This window comes from Rhinoderma darwinii, chromosome 4 (assembly GCF_050947455.1).
Source record: "Rhinoderma darwinii isolate aRhiDar2 chromosome 4, aRhiDar2.hap1, whole genome shotgun sequence".
NCBI lineage: Eukaryota > Metazoa > Chordata > Amphibia > Anura > Rhinodermatidae > Rhinoderma > Rhinoderma darwinii.
In genome coordinates this window covers 324,585,843-324,607,679 of record NC_134690.1, presented here as the reverse complement: position 1 = coordinate 324,607,679, position 21,837 = coordinate 324,585,843, and the positions used below count along the sequence as shown (strand labels likewise).

The 21,837-nt window shown below is 41.1% G+C and overlaps 1 protein-coding gene across 1 annotated transcript in view; it reads right to left on the bottom strand.

Annotated features, from left to right (window-relative positions):
- Nucleotides 1-21,837, bottom strand: part of GPATCH11 (G-patch domain containing 11) — a 51,030-nt gene that overhangs the window by 11,748 nt on the left and 17,445 nt on the right. Inside the window, exons 3-4 of the mRNA XM_075862813.1 lie at nucleotides 14,553-14,594; nucleotides 6,655-6,775 (exon numbers count right to left, since the gene is read on the bottom strand). Of these exons, the coding sequence (XP_075718928.1) occupies nucleotides 6,655-6,775; nucleotides 14,553-14,594 (163 nt within the window). The remainder of the gene's footprint in view (nucleotides 1-6,654; nucleotides 6,776-14,552; nucleotides 14,595-21,837) is intronic.

Genomic DNA, 21,837 nt, shown 5'->3' with positions numbered 1-21,837 from the left:
AAAATAAAAGTTTTAAAAGTATTAAAAGTAAAAATCCCCCTTTTTACCTTATCAGTCATTTATTATTAATAAAAATATATAAACAAACAAATAAACGATACATAATAGGTATCGCCGCGTCCGTAACGGCCTAAACTACAAAATTATTTTGTTATTTATCCCGCACGGTGAACGCCGTAAAATAAAATAATAATAAACCGTACCACAATCACAATTGTTTGGTCACTTCACCTCCCAAAAAATTGAATAAAAAGAGATCAAAAAGTCGCATGTACCGAAAAATGGTACTGAACGAAACTACAGTTCGTTACGCAAAAAATAAGTCCTCGCACGGCTTTATTGATTGCAAAATAAAAATTTTATGGCTCTTAGAATAAGGTAAGACAAAAAGTGAATGATTTTTTACCAAACGTATTTTATTGTGCAAACGCCATAAGACATTAAAAAAAACTATAAACATCTGGTATCGCCGTAATCGTATCGCCCCGCAGAATAAAGTGAATATGTCATTTATAGCGCACGGTGCACGCTGTAAAAAAAATAGAATAAAAAAACAATAGTAGAATTGCTGTTTTTTAGTCACTACGCCACCTAAAAATAGAATAAAAACTGATCAAAAAGCCGCATGCACCCCAAGAAAACTACAATGGATTCCTCAAGGGGTCTAGTTTCCAAATTGGGGTCACATTTGGGGGGTTTCCAATGTTTTGGCACCACAAGACCTCTTCAAACCGGACATGGTGCCTAATAAAAAAAGAGGCCTCAAAATCCACTAGGCGCTCCTTTGCTTCGGAGGCTGGTGCTTCAGTCCATTACCGCACTAGGGCCACATGTGGGATATTTCTCTAAACTGCAGAATCTGGGCAATACGTATTAAGTTGCGTTTCTCTGATAAATCCAATTGTGTTGTAAAGAAAATGGAATAAAGAGGATTTTCTGACAAAAATTTTTTTTTAACTTCACCTCTACTTTGCTCTAAATTTCTGTGAAACACTTAAAGGGTTCATAAACTTTCTAAATGCTGTTGTGAATACTTTGAGGGGTCTAGTTTCTAAAATGGGGTGTTTGATAGGGGTTTCTAATATATGGGCCCCTCAAAGCAACTTCAGAACTGAACTGTAACCTAAAAAAATAAATAAATGAGGCAATACTTCGCTTCTTACATTATACTGATAATGAGCCGTGCCCACCCCGAGATGACCCCAGTTTTGACCGTTTGTATAAACGGAGACCCCTATTAGACCGTTTCAGTGCCCGGTTTTCCAAAGCATTCACCCCCAAGAAGTGTATTTCTATTGATGAGTCCCTGGTACGTTTTAAAGGGAGGGTTCAATTCCGCGAGTACCTGCCGGGTAAGAGGGCAAGGTATGGCGTGAAGATGTATAAGCTGTGCGAGAGTGCATCAGGGTATACCTACAGGTTTAGGATATATGAAGGAAAGGCCACCCCCAAACCAGACTGCATCCTGGACTACAAAAGGTACATGGGAGGGATGGACTTGTCAGATCAAATCCTGAAGCCCTACAGCGCCATGCGGTGTGGTATAACAAGCTGGCCGGGCACATCATACAGATGGCTTTGTACAATGCGTACGTGCTACGTCGATGTGCAGGCCAGACGGGAACTTTCCTGGAATTTCAAGAGGTGATTATCAAGAACCTAATCTTTAGGGACCAAGAAGGGGGGGCACCCAGTACTTCTGGAAGCGGGGCCACACACATCGTACCAGGGCGGCAACACTTTCCAGGAGAAGTTCCCCAAACTGGCAAGAAGGGAAAAAGTCAAAAGAGGTGCAAAGTCTGCTATAAGAGGGGGATAAGGGAGGACACAATATATCAATGTGACACGTGTCCCAAATAACCAGAGCTCTGTATGAAAGAGTGTTTTAAAATTTATCATACATCCCTTGGTTTATAATTTACCCCAATTTTACTTACCCTGATGCACTCCGCACAGCTTATCCCCCTCGTCTTTCCCCTCTGAGCCCTGCTGTGTGCCCAGGCAGCTGATAACAGCCACATGTAGGGTATTGCCATACCCAGGAGAACCAACATTACAATTTATGGGTTGTATGTCTCCGGTCAAAATGCTCACTACACCTCTAGATCAATGCCTTAAGGGTGTAGTTTTTAAAACGGGGTCACTTCTTGCGGGTTTCAACTGTACTGGTACCTAAGGGGCTTCTGCATACATGACTTCGCACTAGAAAATCCCCAGTAGGCCAAATGGTGGTCCTTTCCTTCTGAGCCCCCCCATGGGCCTAAACGGCAGTTTATCACCACAATTGGGGTATTGCGGCACTCAGAACAAATTGCGCAACAGAATGGGGTATTTTGTTTCTTCTGAAAATAAGAAATTGTCAGCCAAAACTACATATTATTTGAAAAAAATAATTTTGTTTTCATTCCCAGCCCAATTCAAATAAGTTCTGTGAAAAAACTATGGGGTCAAAATGATCACAACACCCATAAATGAATTCCTTGAGGGGTGTAGTTTCCAAAATGTGGTCACTTCTGGTGGGTTTTCCATTGCTTTGATACCTCTGGGGCTCTGCAAATGCGACATGGCACCCGAAAACCAATCCAGCAAAATCTGGACTCCAAAGAACAAATAGCGCTCCTTTGCTTCTGAGCCCTCCCATGGGCCCAAACAGCAGTTTATCACCACAAATGGGGTATTGCCGCACTCAGGACAAATTGGGCAACAAAATGGAGTATTTTATTTCTTGTGAAAATAAGAATGTTTTATAAAAAATTACATCTTATTGGAAAAAATTGCATTTTTTTTAATGTCACAGCCCAATTGAAATCGGTGCTGTGAAAAAACTGTGCGGTCAAAATGCTAACAACAACCATAAATGAATTCCTTGAGGGGTGTAGTTTCCAAAATGGGGTCACTTCTGGCGGGTTTCCATTGCTTTGATACCTCTGAGGCTCTGCAAATGCGACATGGCACCCGAAAACCAATCCAGCAAAATCTGTACTCCAACAAACACATAGCGCTCCTTTCCTTCTGAGGCCTCCCATGAGCCCAAACGGCAGTTTATCACCACAAATGGGGTATTGCTGCACTCAGGACAAATTGGGCAACAAAATGGAGTATTTTGTTCCCTGTGAAAATAAGAATTTTTTATAAAAAAATTACATCTTATTGGAAAAAATGTCATTTTTTTTTAATGTCACAGCCCAATTCAAATACGTGCTGTGAAAAAACTGTGCGGTCAAAATGGTAACAACAACCATAAATGAATTCCTTGAGGGGTGTAGTTTCCAAAATGGGGTCACTATTGGGGGATTCCTACTGTTTTGGCACCTCAACACCTCTTCAAACCTGGCATGCTGCCTAAAATATATTCTAATAAAAAAAGAGGACTGAAAATGCACTAGGTGCTTCTTTGCTTCTGGGGCTTGTGTTTTATTCCACGAGCGCACTAGAGACACATGTGGGAGATTTCTAAAAACTGCAGAATCTGAACAATACATATTTAGTAGTATTTCTCTGGTAAAACCTTCTGTGTTACAGAAAAAAAAATGAATAAAATTGAAATTTGCAAATTTCACCTCCACTTTGCTTTAATTCCTGTGAAATGCCTGAAGGGTTAAAAAAACTTTCTAAATGCTGTTTTGAATACTTTGAGGGGTCTAGTTTTTAAAAGGGGTGTTTTATCAGGGTTTCTAATACATAGGCCCCTCAAAGCCACTTCAGAACTCAAGAGGTACCTTAAAAAAAAGGCTTTTGAAATTTTCTTAAAAATATGAGAAATTGCTGTTTATGTTCTAAGCCTTGTAACGTCCAAGAAAAATAAAAGAATGTTCAAAAAACGACGCCAATCCAAAGTAGACATATGGGAAATGTGAACTAGTAACTATTTTGGGTGGTATAACCGTCTGTTTTACAAGCAGATGCATTTAAATTCTGAAAAATGCTATTTTTTAAAAATTTTCTCTACATTTTGCCATTTTTCACCAATAAACACTGAATATATCTACCAAATTTTACCACGAACATGAAGCCCAATGTGTCACGAGAAAACAATCTCCGAATCGCTTGGATAGGTTTAAGCATTCCGACGTTATTACCACATAATGTGAAATATGTCAGATTTGAAAAATGGGCTCTGAGCCTTAAGGCCCAAACTAGGCTGCGTCCTTAAGGGGTTAAAAGACAAAAAAAACAAGTTGTTGAAAAATGAATAATAATCCAAGTCACTTTAAACAAATCTGATGCATATTCATGAGTACTACTCACAAAATAAATCTGGAATGCATATAAAAAAACAGTTTGTGTGTGTGTTGCAGTAAGCCAACTGTATAAACTCTGGACTATTTTAAGGGAAATATACTCTAGTCTTATAGAGTATTTCTTCCAAATAATGCTTAAAGTAATATATTATCCCCCTATCTTCTCCATAAGCCTGTACAGATACATTTACTGGACACATGATTGATAGACTTTTATGATCAGCCTGGTAACTTAATCCCTCAAAGACACAGATAAGCCGTTACAAAAGAGCTTTGCTGTTGATTTTCTTTGGTAGTAGGTTAAAAGGCCACAGTAATGTAGTAAAACACGTTAGAATTATTTTGCCGTTACCTCAGCATTTTCTACAAGTGTAATGTGAATAGTTTTTTATCCCTTGTCTTCGATGTCAGAACGACACATTGACTGATACAAGGATGGAAATGTAAAGATTGTTGCTACAGGAGATACGAAGATCAGTGTTTTGGAGCCTTTATTACCTCAGAGTTGTAAACGGCTCACCTTGAATTGTCTGGGCGTCTCACACACATGCAATTTACCACAGGGACATTTCGGTAAATAAACAATGCATTTACTGTCAAACGTCAAACTGGTTTTATAGCCAATTTTGTGCCTTTCACAGGGTGTATAAATCCGGTGTTTTTCATCTTGCCCCAGCACTATACACCACATAAACATGGAATTATAATTCATTTTTAATAGCACCGACAAAGTGCATTACTCAGTACACAGTAAATACTCCATAATGAGCATGAGAGCAAAACTATTTTCTTCATAAATTCCGCATAATGGCAATATTTGTTCAAAATCTTCATTAGCCAGGTATTTCATTCATAGAACTTTCTCAATAAGTCAGCAATTATTTGGGGAGTGTATGATGCTTGGTTTTAGTAAGTATCAGTTTAACCCCCAGCAGGTTATATTTCCAGAATGTACTAAATGAATAGTTGACCCCCGTCATTACAAGGGTTTTCCAGTCCTGAAAAATTGATGGCCTATCCTCAGGATAGGCCATGATAATGTGATCGACCGGGTTGTAACATCTATGGCCGAGGGCCGTCGCTCAGACTTACCCTCTGACGGCCCCGGCCATGGACATCTGTGTTCTCGGCGACATCTCCCTCCAGGGAGACGCCAGCACTCATTTCCAGGTTCAGGGACTGTTTCCCGCAGGGCGTGCGCACCCGCACATGCACGGTCTTAAAGGGCCAGTACGCGTCCAGCTGTCAATAATTAGCCCAGAATTCTGCTGGACTATAAAAAGGGCTCTGCCCACTTGATCCTTGCCTGAGCGTTGTCTACCTAAAGTTTGTCTTGCAAATGGTCTCCCAGTGTTTTCCAGTTCCCAGCGTTACCCGTTCCTGCTGCCTGTACCCTGTATCCCGTGCTACCGTGCTTCTGTGCCATCTACAGTGAAAGTCGTCGTGTCTTCCGCTACATCTACTGTGCCATCTACAGTGAAAGTCAAGTTTTGTCACCGCTACTGTCTACATTGCCTCAGGTACCTGTTCTAGACTATAGACATTGTTTTGTACCTAGTTGGCCAGCTGCTATCCCGCTACGCAGTACGGCCCAGTGGGTCCACACCTGCGCGCCGTGACACGGGGTTAGACTGCCGGCACCCCTGCCAATCAGCTGTTTTGAAGGGGCCGCAGAGCGCAGCTTCCCCTTCATTCCCTTTACTGCTCACACTGTGAATCGCCAACACACTTGTAGCGGCGGTACACAGTATTACAGCCTGCTCCTATTCAAGTGAATGGGAGCTTGGGCTGAGAATTAAAAGTTCAAGGGCATGCCCTAAGGGGGGATATTTATGTTTTGCAAACGCTGAAAGTGCCTTTACTTGGATCTCAATACTTCAGGTATAATTTAGAGGTTCTAGTGGTGGAACTAAAATCGTTACTATAACTGCAACAGGAGTAATTTAGCCTCTTAGCTGGCCTCTAGTTACAGAGTGGAGAGATGTCGTGTCTCATTTTCTGGCTTCTTCAGTGGAAGACAGAACATAATCTTCTTTATATATCTCCCATCTCTTTTTACACAACTACCTTCCCACTCTAGAGATGTGCAAACTTGCGGTTAGAAAGTTGACACAGTAGTGGTAGGTGTAATAAATGTGATCCCCCTAACAACAAAAAAAAGTAACGTTTATCCCTATAAAAATTAATACACGGCATGGAATCATACTTGCTTAATTTACATGGTCAGAAGTGAAAGGAGCAATAGGACATGAAGTAATAGATCATGTCCTTCTCCCTTGTGATTTTATAATAAGAGACACTTAGTACATATTGCCAAGTGTTGGACCGTTTACTCGGTACATGGTATTCACTTCCATACAGTACACATTTTCATATTATACTTTTGCACATGGACAACTTAAAGGGACTCTACCTGAAGTCATCAGCAGCTCGTTCTTCTGCTTGTTGCCTCATCTGAATCTTTCGTCTGAAGTTTTCAAGATTTTCTTCAGCTTTCCGCTTCTTCATCTCTTCATGGCCAATACCACTGCGCCCTTTGCATAATGGGGAAGAAGAATATTAACGAACACATTTGCAGATTATTATACATTCACAATTTATATTTGCGCAATGTTCTTAAACACTAAACATGCATATAGTACCATGGAGACATTTATTTTGTGATTACAGATTCTGGAACTAAAATGATGAAAACCTCATTAGAAAGGTGTTCTCATTTTCTCTCATAGAACATCCAAACTGTGACAATTTTTAAAGTGTACCTATACTTTAAAAAAACTTTTGACGTGACAGGTCAGAAGTTTTGACCGATGGGGGTCCGAGAACGGAGACCCTCCCCGATCACTATAACAAAGCGGCAAAAGTGCTCAGGTGAGCGCTGCACCTCTTCGTTTCTTCTCGGCTCTCCTCGGAAAGCCGAGAAAGCGGTATACGGGCTTAATATAAAGTATATGAGTCCGTACACTGCCCACTTGGCTTTCCTAGGGCAGAGACGTTTAGAAATGAAGATGCACAGAACTCACCTGAGCGCTTCTGCCGCGTCGTTTAACAATCACTATGACATGTCAAAAGCTTTATGAAAGTATAGGTACACTTTAAATGCTCTAAATATTCATTAGTCTCTGGAGGGAATATGAAATGCTTTCTCAGGCATATATGGTGGCTTCGTTTCCTGCAGTGATCCCGCTCTGACATGACCGGACTCCAAAGAAGTTTATTTTGTGTCCAGAAATATATCGCCTGATCTCTACAGCTGCTGATGACCAGCCAAGAGGAATCACTGCTGGGGGGGGAGGGGGGGGGGGAACTGTGCATACGGAGCATACTTAAAGTGGTTTTCCACTACCGGACAACTGATAACCTATCCACCAGATAGGTCATCAGTATATGATCTGTGGGGGTCCGATACCCGGACCCTGCACTGATCAGCTGCTCCGGACACCGGACATCCATGCTGTTAGCAGATGGCTCCGGTCACGGAATAGCGGGCAAGCTGCAGTACTGCAGCTCTGCTCCTATTCAAATGAATAGGAGCAGAGCTGCAGCACGGCCACTATGCAATGTACGGAGCCAGCTGCTTCAGGCTCCGTACACTGCATAGTGTGCAATGACATCCGGTGCCCACAGGCAGTTGGATCAGCTGATCGGTGTGGGGTCTGGGGATCGGGCACTAACCAATCATACCCGGATGAACTATCCGTTGGATAGGTCATCAGGTGTCCGGTAGTGGAAAGCTCCTTTAATTCCAACCCTAAGCTAGGAACCTTGGAAAACTATTTAGGGGTTAAAATAAATAAATTTAAAAAAAAAACACACAACCACAAGTATGGTTGTATGAATGTAACTTGGTACTCATGTAAAGAGATTCACCATACTAACAGAACTTCTGTAATGAGGGACTTTATATCCCATGACAGCTTAAAAAGGGTTTATCTGGGGACCAAAAATTGCATTGCAATAATATATTTATGTGAAACTAAGTAACTTACTAATATACTTTAATTTAAAATTCTGTACTAAATGGTGCAGTTCAAACCTTGTGAATTGTTCCCAGAAGTCCTGGAGCTTTTCTAAAAATGACGACGCTCTGACACGGCCCCACGTGACTGAGGGCTTGCTTCATGTGCTGTTCGTGAACATGACCGCAAGGGGCTGTCACATTGCCTATTGCTTGAGTCCCGAGCAGAGCATCAGCTAGCGCTTTGCTCGGGACTCCAGCCCTGCTCCCGACGTCCATATTTGGTCAATTCAGGGGTTTATTATTATTACTGGAGTTCCCAGGAAGAGCATCAGCTGATGCTCTGCCTGGGGACTACTGCACTTCTGCCATACATGGACAGTGATGTCGGCAGCAGCACTGGAGTCCCCAAGCAGAGCATCAGGTGATGCTTTGCTCGTGGACTCACAGAAATATAAAAGTGTCCTAACTTCTGTAACTAGTGTGTCCACTTGTAAATGGCCCCTTGTGCATTGAAAACGGTGAACAGGAACGTCTCTTTTGAAAAACACATTAAGCAATGCAACTAATATGATTTCCACTGCGTACCTGAAGTTCAGAACTTCAATCTCCAACTCATCTGTAAAACCGGCTCTGCATATTGATTTGTACAGTTTAGCCAATACCATTAGCTGCATACACTAGAGACCGAGCTGTGATAATTGCTGAAATGTACTTTTCCAAGTAAGTGAAATTGAAGTGAAATACGCTTTCATCAAAACATGCCCTATATGATATGAATATTGCTTCACATAAAGTGCAAAATGTGGCTAAATGGTTCACAATAAAATCATTTCAGCTATTTGAAGCTGTTTATCTATAATAACAGTTGCAACTGGTTTATACTTTAAGCCTTGGGAAATTTCGCATAAAAAAAAAAACTACTGAAAGCAAAGTTATGAGATGGAAAAATCATGCGATGTGATTTCATCATAAGCTTGTTCATTTAACCCCTTAAGGACGCAGCCTAGTTTGGGCCTTAAGGCTCAGAGCCCATTTTTCAAATCTGACATATTTCACTTTATGTGGTAATAACGTCGGAATGCTTAAACCTATCCAAGCGATTCTGAGATTGTTTTTTCGTGACACTTTGGGCTTCATGTTCGTGGTAAAATTTGGTCGATATATTCAGTCTTTATTTGTGAAAAATTGCAAAATTTAGAGAAAATTTACAAAAAATAGCATTTTTCAGAATTTAAATGAATCTGCTTGAAAAACAGACGGTTATACCACCCAAAATAGTCACTAGTTCACATTTCCCATATGTCTACTTTAGATTGGCATCGTTTTTTGAACATTATTTTATTTTTCTTGGACGTTACAAGGTTTAGAACATAAACAGCAATTTCTCATATTCTTAAGAAAATTTCAAAAGCCTTTTTTTGAAGGTGCCAGTTCAGTTCTGAAGTGGATTTGAGGGGCCTATGTATTAGAAACCCCCATAAAACACCCCATTTTAAAAACTAGACCCCTCAAAGTATTCAAAACAGCATATAGAAAGTTTTTTAACCCTTCAGGCATTTCACAGGAATTAAAGCAAATTGGAAATGAAATTTGCAAATTTCATTTTTTCTGCTGAATTTCAATTTTATTCAATTTTTTTTTTAGTAACAGAGAAGGTTTTACCAGAGAAACACTACTAAATATGTATTGTCCAGATTCTGCAGTTTTTAGAAATGTCCCACATGTGGCCCTACTGCGCTCGTGGACTAAAACACAAGCCCTAGAAGCAAAGAAGCACCTAGTGCATTTTGAGGCCTCTTTTTTATTAGAATATATTTTAGGCAGCATGCCAGGTTTGAAGAGGCGTTGAGGTATCAAAACAATGGAAACCCACCAGAAGTGACCCCATTTTGGAAATTACACCCCTCAAGGAATTCATTTATGGTTTTTGTTATCATTTTGACCGCACAGTTTTTTCACAGCACCTATTTGAATTGGGCTGTGAAATGAAAAAAATGATATTTTTTCCAATAAAATGTCATTTTTGATCAAAATTTCTTATTTTCACAGGGAACAACATACCCCATTTTGTTGCCCAATTTGTCCTTAGTGCGGCAATACCCCATTTGTGGTGATAAACTGCCGTTTGGGCCCATGGGAGGGCTCAGACGGAAAGGAGCGCTATGTGTTTGTTGGAGTCCAGATTTTGCAGGATTGGTTTTCGGGTGCCATGTTGCATTTGCAGAGCCCCAGAGGTATCAAAGCAATGGAAACCCACCAGAAGTGACCCCATTGTGGAAACTACACCCCTCAAGGAATTCATTTATGGTTTTTGTTTTCATTTTGACCGCACAGTTTTTTCACAGCACCTATTTGAATTGGGCTGTGAAATGAAAAAAATGATATTTTTTCCAATAAGATGTCATTTTTGATCCAAATTTCTTATTTTCACAAGGAACAACATACCCCATTTTGTTGCCCAATTTGTCCTTAGTGCGGCAATACCCCATTTGTGGTGATAAACTGCCCTTTGGGCCCATGGGAGGGCTCAGAAGGAAAGGACCACCATTTGGCCTACTGGAGCTTTTCTGGTGCTAAGTCATGTGTGCAGAAGCCCCTGAGGTACCAGTACAGTTGAAACCCCCGAGAAGTGACCCCATTTTAAAAACTACACCCCTTAAGACATTCATCTAGAGGTGTAGTGAGCATTTTGACCCCACAGGTACTGTGTAAAAGATAATGCGCAGCAGATGGTGCAGTGTGAGATTTGCAATTTTATATATGTATATGCCATTTCAGTGTCCAATATAGTGTGCCCAGCATGCGCCACCGGAGATATACACCCCTTAAATTGTAATGTGGGTTCTCCTGGGTACGACAATACCCTACATGTGGCTGTTATCAGCTGCCTGGGCATACGGCAGGGCTCAGAAGGGAAAGATGAGGGGGGTAAGCTGTGCGGAGTGCATCAGGGTAAATTAAAAATCAAGGGATGTATGATACATTTTAAAACAATCCTTTATACAGAGCCCTGGTTTTTCGGGACACGTGTCACATTGGTATATTGTGTTCTTCCTTATCCCCCTCTTATAGCAGACTCTGCACCTCTTTTGACTCTTTCCCTTTCCACCGGTTTGGGGACCTTCTCCTGGAAAGTGTTGCCCTGGTACGATGCGTGTGGCCTCGCTTCCAGAAGTACTGGGTGCCCCCCCTTCCTGGTCCCTAAAGATTAGATCTTGAAATTCCAGGAAAGTTCCCCTCTGGCCTGCACATCGACGTAGCACATACGCATTGTACAAAGCCATCTGTATGATGTGCCCGGCCAACTTCTTATACCACACCGCATGGCGCTGTAGGGCTTCAGGACTTGGTTTGACAAGTCCATCCCTCCCATGTACCTATTGTAGTCCAGGATGCAGTCTGGTTTGGGGGTGGCCTTTCCTTCATATATCCTAAACCTGTAGGTATACCCTGATGCACTCTCGCACAGCTTATACATCTTCACGCCATACCTTGCCCTCTTACCTGGCAGGTACTGGCGGAATTGAACCCTCCCTTTAAAATGTACCAGGGACTCATCAATAGAAAAACACTTCTCGGGGGTGTATGCTTGGGAAAACCGGGCACTGGAACGGTCTAATAGGGGTCTCCGTTTATACAAACGGTCAAAACTGGGGTCATCTCGGAGTGGGCACGGCTCATTATCAGTATAATGTAAGAAGCGAAGTATTGCCTCATTTATTTATTTTTTTAGGTTCCAGTTCATTTCTGAAGTTGCTTTGAGGGGCCCATATATTAGAAACCCCTATCAAACACCCCATTTTAGAAACTAGACCCCTCAAAGTATTCACAACAGCATTTAGAAAGTTTATGAACCCTTTAGGTGTTTCACAGGAATTTAGAGCAAAGTAGAGGTGAAATTTACTCTTTTTATACCATTTTTTTTATAACACAAAAGGATTTATCAGAGAAACACAAATTAATACGTATTGCCCAGATTCTGCAGTTTAGAGAAATATCCCACATGTGGCCCTCGGGCGGTAATGACTGAAGCACCGGCCTCCGAAGCAAAGGAGCACCTAGTGGATTTTGAGCCCTCCTTTTTATTAGGCACCATGTCCGGTTTGAAGAGGTCTTGTGGTGCCAAAACATTGGAAACCCCCCAAAAGTGACCCCAATTTGGAAACTAGACCCCTTGAGGAATCCATTGTAGTTTTCATGGGGTGCATGCGGCTTTTTGATCAGTTTTTATTCTATTTTTAGGTGGCGTGGTGACTAATAAACAGCAATTCTACTATTGTTTTTGTATACTTTTTTTTTTACAGCGTTCACCGTGCGCTATAAATGACATATTCACTTTATTCTGCGGGGCGATACGATTACGGCGATACCAGATGTTTATAGTTTTTTTTTATGTCTTATGGCGTTTGCACAATAAAATACGTTTTGTAAACAATCATTCACTTTTTGTGTTACCTTATTCTAAGAGCCATAACGTTTTTATTTTTCAATCAATAAAGCCGTGCGAGGACTTATTTTTTGCGTAACGAACTGTATTTTCCATCAGTAGCATTTTTAGGTACATGCGACTTTTTGATCTCTTTTTATTCCATTTTTTGGGAGGTGAAGTGACCAAACAATTGTGATTGTGGTACGGTTTATTAATATTTTTTTTTACGGCGTTCACCGTGCGGGATAAATAACAAAATAATTTTGTAGTTCAGGCCGTTACGGACGCGGCGATACCAATTATGTATAGTTTATTTGTTTGTTTATATATTTTTATTAATAATAAAGGACTGATAAGGGAAAAAGTGGGACTTTTACTTTTATTACTTTTAAAACTTTTATTTTCTTATTTTTACACATCTTTTTTTAACTTTTTTTTAACTTTATTACTTTGTCCCACTAGGGGACTTGAGGGCAGGAGGCCCTGATCGCTATTCTAATACACTGCACTACATGCGTAGTGCAGTGTATTAGAACTGTCAGCTACTCACTGACAGCAAGCATAGTGGGTCCTGACGTTGTCAGGACCCACTAGGCTTCCGTCTATGGCATAGCCGGACGCCATTGTTTGGTGTCCGGTTGCCATAGTCACCATCGCCGGCCGCTATCGCGTAGCAGGCCGGCGATGGCAGCTTAACCCCTAAAAAGCCGCGATCTCTATAGAACGCGGCTTTTAAGGGGTTAATCAGCGGGGACACAGCGATCGGTCCCCGCTGTAGGAGCTGTGACAGCTGCTGAACAAGACAGCAGCGTCACAGCTCCTGTATGTGTCGGGAGGACGGCCGAAACGGCCGTTACTCCCGAGACGTACTATTACGGCATGGAGCGCGAACGATACAGCTGCCATGACGTAATAGTACGTCAAGGAGCGGGAAGGGGTTAAAAAATAAAATACAAAATTAAATGTCAGCTCCTTAAGATGATAGAGGAAATTCACATAACAATTAATAGTTCCCACTAGTCAGAAAATAAATAATTGGTGCCATTACCTTTCCTTATAAGACTACTTTCAGACTTCAGTGGAATTGGATGCAAATATCCAGTAAAAACCACGCGTTGCATGTTGATTTTGCTTCGGATTTGGTGCGAGTTTTAACCTTTGCACTGCAAAGTGTGAAATTGGCCACAGAAATATGGTGCAAATCCGCAACATAATATCCGCACAGATTTATTCCGCTATTGTTAATGGGGTCTTGAACACCACAATTCCTAATATTGTACTGTAATTTTGTTGCAGACTTTCAATGCGAAATCAGCATGAACGTGGCCTAAGTCAGAAAGCCCAACACAGATATTACATAAAAAGCCAGGATCAAAAATATATATATATTACCATAAACTGCACATGCAATTTTGGAAGAAAAAAAAAATATTCTCAAGGAAAGGGCATTTTATTGCAGTTTTTTGTCACTGAAGTCAATAGAGAAACAATGGGACAATGTGGGATTTAAAGAGGAATATTCCAGTTTCAGCAAATAAATGTTATTTTCTGTATAATGAAAAGTTATACAAAGCTCTTAGGCTATGGTCACATCTGCGTTGTTCTGCTCCATCCGAGGAGCAGAACAAGGGAATAATGGAGCCAACAGTTCCATTGCACAACAGACACCGTCATTTGCCAAGGGAACCTATTGACTTTAATGGGTTCCGCCGGGGTGTCCGTGATTTTACCTGACACAATAGCACAGCATGCTTCACGATTGTCTCCGGTAAACCCTGCCGGATCTGCGTCTGACGCAGATGTGAACAGAACCTTAGAGATTTCATATAAATTGTCTACATATTGTTGTCTGATCACATTTTGATCTCATGAGTGGCCATGCAAATGGAAAAAAAGTAAAGAAGGATGCTTTGGAACTTACCTGTTTTAATATTCAGTGGAATCGGTTCAACAATCCCATCACCTACACAAAAAGAAGGAATAAATATGCGAAGTGTTATTGGAACTTGATGTAAAAGGTGTTTTTATTTGGTTTATTCTGTCATATGAGAACAAATATAGGCTCAGCATAGAATTGGACGGATTGTTGACTATAGATGTAACATGTTCACAATATTTGTGTGTACTTAACCGGACAAATGGGACTAAAAAAACACAAAAGTAGCAATAAAATAAAGAAAACGTGTAGATTGTATTAGGAGCCCACATACGAGGCCAAAATGACATTGCAGCTGACATAGTAGAGTCTCTATAAGCTCAACCTGATTGAAAAAGGCAGGATAATTTATCACTAGTGTGCCAAACAAAATGCCCGTCACTGTGACAAACAAATTGCATCATTGTTTAATTATATCATGATTAAATTATAAGTAGGACAAAAATGGACTTCCACCATATCAGACTAGCGCAAGAAGTTAAATTCTGTTGGTGTTTTTTACGTTCCCAATTGAACATCATGCCCAGTTAACGCTGAAGATTGCCCAGTTATCGATTTATTAAAAAATTATCATATCATCCATTCGAGATGAACGGGCGGATTGCTGTGGAACAGGGGAGGATTGGTGGAAGAACAGGGCACCTACAAAAATAAAAATCTGGGAGTAGCCAGCTATAAAGATATGAAGCCAGATTAAATTTTTTAGGAACATGACTGTTTCTCCTCAACCTGTTGCCGACACAAGACGAGAATGCTCGTCCTGAGCAGCGGGTACTTCGAGCATTAGGATAAGCATTCTCGTCCTGTGTGACAGCCGTCGTGATCGAGAGCGGGGCAACGGCTGTAATACACAGCCACGGCCCCGCTCTAACAGCGGAGAGAAGAGAAACATCCTCTCTCCGCCGCTAACCCCTTGAATGCCATGATAAAAGCTGATCGGCATTCAAGGAGGGGGAACTGCACTTTGATCGCGTCACAGAAAATATCTGTGACACGATCAAAGCCCATAACTTGTACGGCCAGACAGCCCAGGGTCCATTGAAGGACCCCAGGGTTGTCTGAACATATTTCCTGTTAGGGCATACTGAGGTATGCCCTAACAACTGCCTGTGTACAATCCGTACACAGAAACACACATTTTTTTATAATAAATAAACATTTTAAAATATAAGTCCCAAAACATGAAATAGACATAATTTGTATCGCCACTACCGTAACAACCTGTACAACAAATGTATAACATTATTTATGATGATCGGTGTATGGTGTAAAAAAATAAATATATATTAAAACTGCAGCAAAACTGCATTTTTTTCTGCATTTTCGCCAAAATAAAAATTTATATAAATTAAACGATAATGTATTTGTACCAAAAATGGTACCTACATAAAGTACAACCGCAAGAAAACAAAATGTCGTACAAAAAATAAAAAAAGTTATGAGCGTCGGGATGCAAAGAGGGAAATATTTAAAAAAATGTTCTCAAAATTGGCCGTGTCATTAAGGGGTTAAGCCTGGCCAAGCTGCTTCTAGAAAAGCTGGTTTATAAAAATGGCAGCATGTGTTTTTCTAAATGGCTATATATTATCACTTTAATGTACCTAAGGCTATAGGACACATTCATATATACATGCTGCTATCCTATATTTCTTCAGAATATACAACCCTGAATAAACAATGAGACAACACACTTGAGACTATAGAAAATCCACCTTCCACAGTTTCTGGAGATCCAAATTTATAGATGGTGCAACCTGCAGGACAGGCTGTTCATCCAGGTATTGGTCTTACTGGTGAAATATCTTGTCTGGCTCCATTCTTATTTTACATTTTGTTAGGTGGACAGTAGCGCAACACGTCTGCCATACTAATTAGACAGCAGTTTTTATTTGCCTCTTTGTGGAACGTATTTCACTTTGTCTGTTGGAACTGCAAAGCACCTTTTTATCTGTCTTTATATAAATGGACATAAAGTAAAAAATATTGTAGCTCCTTGGCAATAAATAATAGCTATAATACACCGTGGACCTGCCGCACAGATCAATAGAAAGCATCAAGAACATAAATAACACTTACTCAGCTTAACCTTAACAACAGTAACTGCTGCTTTCAATGCACTGAAAGCCCCAAAGAAAATCTACAGAAAGAGTTAGATAGGAAAAGTATGGTGTTTACTACTCGAAGACTGACCAGTGGCAAAGATGTGACAGATTGGTGGGTTAGATTGTTTTCTCTGTAAAGGCAAACTATAATAATAGGTCAATAAAATGTTACAATAAGTTGTTTTTTCCTGCTTTATTCCTGAGAAAATAGAGTCTGCAAAATGAACTATTGTGCAAACAGGAATGTGATTTTACAGTACAGGTTGGAACAAACACATGTCATGTATCAGTAGACACCAATGAAGTTTATACTCCAGAAATCTTGTTACGTCATTCCCCAACACAGGCTTCACCACACTGAAATACACGACTACTAACCCTTATACCAAAGTACAAATATATAAAGGACATGGAATATTTGCAAAACACTAAATTTAATAAACATCTCATGGCCAAAAGTATGTGGACACCTGAACATCCCAATCACATGTGCGAACTCTGAAACCATGGGGAATATTATGAAGATAGTCCTCCCTTTGATGGTGTAACAGCCGCCATTTTTCTAGGAAGGCATTCCACTGGATCGACTTCATGGATTTGCGGCCTCAAAGCATTAGTGATATCAGGCTTTTGCATTTTGCAATAACGAGTGACTTGCTGGTTCCATTCATATTCAAACCAATGATGTTTGATGGTCGGGGCTGTGTGCATGCCAGTCAAGTTCTTCCACACCAAATAAAAATACATTTTGTCCACATGGACATGATAAAAAAGAAAGAACTTGAGATTACAAAACATACTAATTTTAACAAAATCCTATAACAATACTTTAAAAACACAAATAAAGGGACACAACACTGGAATGGTGGTAAATAATTTTGTCCACGGACTTTTATTAAAGTTACCATAAAAACATTAACGCATAAAAATAATAGAACTTTTAAACTTATTCAATATTAACGGGGTTGTCGACTACCGGATAACTGATTACTGATAACCAATCCGGTGGATAGGTCATCAGAATATGATCTGTGGGACCCCGCACGATCAGCTCGGTACTGCCGCTCAGCCGCTATGTCATGGCCGGAGCCTACTGCTTCCGGCATGGACATCCTGTGCCCAGAGGCACCAGAGCAGCTGATAGGTGCGGGGTCCGGGTCTCAGACCCCCACAGATCATATACTGATGATCTACACGGTGGATAGGTCATCAGTTGTCTAGTAGTGGACAACCCCTTTAAAAACTGGCTTAGCCATAAGCTCAAGCCTACCACAAATCATATATGTCCACTCATATTGCGGAACCCCTTTCAACAAAACGCTGTTACAATACAGACTATTAAATATTGAATAATATGGGGGGGGGGTGCAGTGTCACTTCTTCCATTAATATGCCAAGACCACCGCACATTCCTGTTTTATATCTACCCTTACTAGTCACCTGACCACAACTCTTTTCCAAATCCCTGACTGTCGCTATGGCCCAAACTATCACATAGGCCACAGTTGTGGCCCAATGACTGATATCTCCAGGCAGACTACTTAGTCTGCCTTGTTGCCGGCGGGAAAACTTTCCGCCAAAACTACCTGACCTTAACATGAAAAGACTACAGGGATGTATGTAATCCCATGTAGATCCCTCCTAAGGGTCCAGGTTCCCTCATTCTCCAAACGGTTGCCATACAATTCACTAAAGTCTAAGCTTTCCCCTCACAGGAACAAAGGGACCCAGCCCAAATCAGATCTGGACCGGTGGCACTATGCTTTTCACAAAAGGTGGACCTACACTTCATTGTTTTACCTGTCTCATATGATGCCTGTAAATCAGTGACACTTGTCTTGTTTAGTTTGCCTCCTACAAAATTACTAGAAACTACACAGCATTTTCACTGACTTTGGGCAACTAATTAAGGGGGGGGGGGGTCTCTATGAGAAAGAGTAAGGGGGTCATGACAACAGGTATTAGTTAGTACCTGGGCATGATGGAAGCAGTGAGCATGTATTCTGGGTAAGATAAAATGGCACTGGCCACATGCTCACTGACTCCAGGATGTCTGGGGAGGCAATTGTTTAAGAGGATAAAGTAGATGTTTTTCGAAAAAACAAAACAAACAAAAAAAAAACGGTAAACAGAGATTGGGTAAGGGGTAGGACTTCATGAGATGAGACAGAATTTAACTAGATTACCCTGGGGAAGTCCCACCCATTGTGTATTGTGTGTTGGGGGTCTTGCAACACTTTACCCTGGTTGAACAGCTATAAGATGGCAACAGCGTGGCAGACATGGCTCGGTACTGTCCATAGGTGACAATTGGGACAGGCTCCATGGCATATCCCAGGGGCCACTGGGTACCGGTTAGAGTAAGTTTGTAATGTGCTGTAATGTTTTGTTAATTAGATTTGGCTCCCACTACAATATTTTGTGGGAAAATTAAAGTCTGGTTGTCATGTGGTTTGTTGATAATGCAAAAATCGGCAGGTACACCCCTTATAGATTTTATAGATCCTTGCACAGTCATCAGATAACAGCAACATTATAGAATATATAGGTAAGCAGTTTTCCAGACACGAATACAAAACAGATAACAGGGGACATTTTATGGAAATCCAGTGAGAAGACTATAGACTTTAGTAGCCATTTATATAATTTAAGCAGTTAAATTTTTTGTTTTTAGAGGCCCAGCACGAAGAAATTCTACAGCCATCAATAGAAAACAAAAAGATATAAGATAATGTGTTGCAATTAGAAGATTCCTTTGTTGTTTTTGGATTGGTTTCTAATATTATACGGCTCTGTTCAAGCTTTACAATATTTTTGACAGCAAGAACAGCACAACAATGGGGTATTTCTGCCCCTGTGTGCTAGTAGGACAGATGGAATTTTTAATTAATCTAATTAAAAACAAATTAACTAGAGCCGCCTGACCCTATAAAAGGATGTCTAGCCCCTTCTACCTTGTGTGTGGACTTGGCTCGATCCTTTGCTCTGCTTTTTTGCCTTATGTTTCTTTTATAATTTATTATGCTGGACTTCCTAGATTGAACTGGGACGTGTACAAGGGTGTTTTCTTAACACTATGCAATCTGTGAAGCTACTGTTCCAGTCTAATCTTGTATGTTTTAGGCTATGTTCACATCTGCGTTGGAGGCTCCGTTGGGTGCCTCCGTCGCAGATCCGGAGGTTTTGCCGGAGTCAATAGCACAGCATGCTGCGCTATTGTGTCTGGTGAAAGCACGGACACCCCGACGGAAAGCCAACAGAACCTATTCAAGTCAATGGGTTCCGCTGGTTCCGTCATTCCCTTCTCCTGCTCCCCTGGCGGAGCAGAACAGCGGAGCACACCAGCGCAGACGTGAACCCAACCTTAGCTTGGTGTTGCACTAATGCACCTTACCCTTTTCCTCCCCTCTAAGCAGTCCCAGTTACATAGTTAGTACGGTTGAAAAAAGACATGTCCATCAAGTTCAACCAGGGAATGGGAAAGGGAAGGGAAAAGTTTCTGCACATAGGAGCTAATATTTTTTTGTTCTAGGAAATTATCTAAGCCTTTTTTAAAGCCATGTACTGTATCTACGGTGTCCAGCTCCTGCGTTCGACTATTCCATAGATTCACAGTTCTCACAGTAAAGAAGGCTTGTCGCCTCTGCAGGTTGAACCTTTTTTTTTCCAGATGGAGGGAGTGCCCCCTTGTTTTTTGAGGGGTTTTACATGGAACAGGATTTCACCATATTTTTTGTATGTGGCATTAATATATTTATACGTTTAAACTGGCCATACAAAAATTGCAACGCCCAAAAGAAATGGCTGGTATTGCTCTTCCAGATATTTACCTAAACTATTTAGCTGGCCAACTCAAATATTTGGGCCCCTGGACACAAGCAAGTCGTCCCCCTGGAACTGAGGGAATATTATTGGAATACTCCGCACATGAATCATTACTGCCTGTCTTGTTTCACCACGGAATTCCTGGGATCTCTTTGCTGCCTATTTATTGATCGATCAGGGGAGCGTGGAAAGCGGCTGTGGGCATCTCCGGTTCATCTACAATCCATGCGGAAAATCCATTATGGCACAATGTTACCTTGGGATCATTATACACCTATCCGGATGCCGCGTATTGGATAGATGCGGGTATACAGGTGCTTAAAAATGTCTATGATAACGATGTCTTCCTATCCTTAGAACAAATGCAGGAAAGATTTCACATTCCGAGACAACACTTCTTCAAATACCAATAATTGCGCCATCTACTTACTACAGTTTCCGGAACCTCGCCAGCCCATCTCCTCATATCCTCTCATCGGGGTGGTCAGATCTCAAGGTCCTAAGGGGCTGATCTCTACCATCTACAGGGTGGGCCATTTATATGGATACACCTAAATAAAATGGGAATGGTTGGTGATATTAACTTCCTGTTTGTGGCACATTAGTATATGGGAGGGGGGAAACTTTAAAAGCTGGGTGTTGACCATGGCGGCCATTTTGAAGTCGGCCATTTTGTATCCAACTTTAGTTTTTTCAATGGGAAGAGGGTCATGTGACACATCAAACTTATCGAGAATTTCACAAGAAAAACAATGGTGTGCTTGGTTTTAACGTTACTTTATTCTTTCATGAGTTATTTACAAGTTTCTGACCACTTATAAAATGTGTTCAAAGTGCCGCTCATTGTGTTGGATTGTCAACCCTCTTCTCCCACTCTTCACACACTGATAGCAACACCACAGAAGAAATGCTAGCACAGGCTTCCAGTATCCGTAGTTTCAGTTGCTGCACATCTCGTATCTTCACAGCATAGACAATTGCCTTCAGATGACCCCAAAGATAAAAGTCTAAGGGGGTCAGATCGGGAGACCTAGGGGGCCATTCAACTGGCCCACGACGACCAATCCACTTTCCAGGAAACTGTTCATCTAGGAATGCTCGGACCTGACACCCATAATGTGGTGGTGCACCATCTTGCTGGAAAAACTCAGGGAACGTGCCAGCTTCAGTGCATAAAGAGGGAAACACATCATCATGTAGCAATTTCAGATATCCCGTGGCCTTGAGGTTTGATGAAGAATGGCCCCACTATCTTTGTACCCCATATACCACACCATACCATCAATTTTTGTGTTCCAACAGTCTTGGAGGGATCTATCCAATGTGGGTTAGTGTCAGACCAA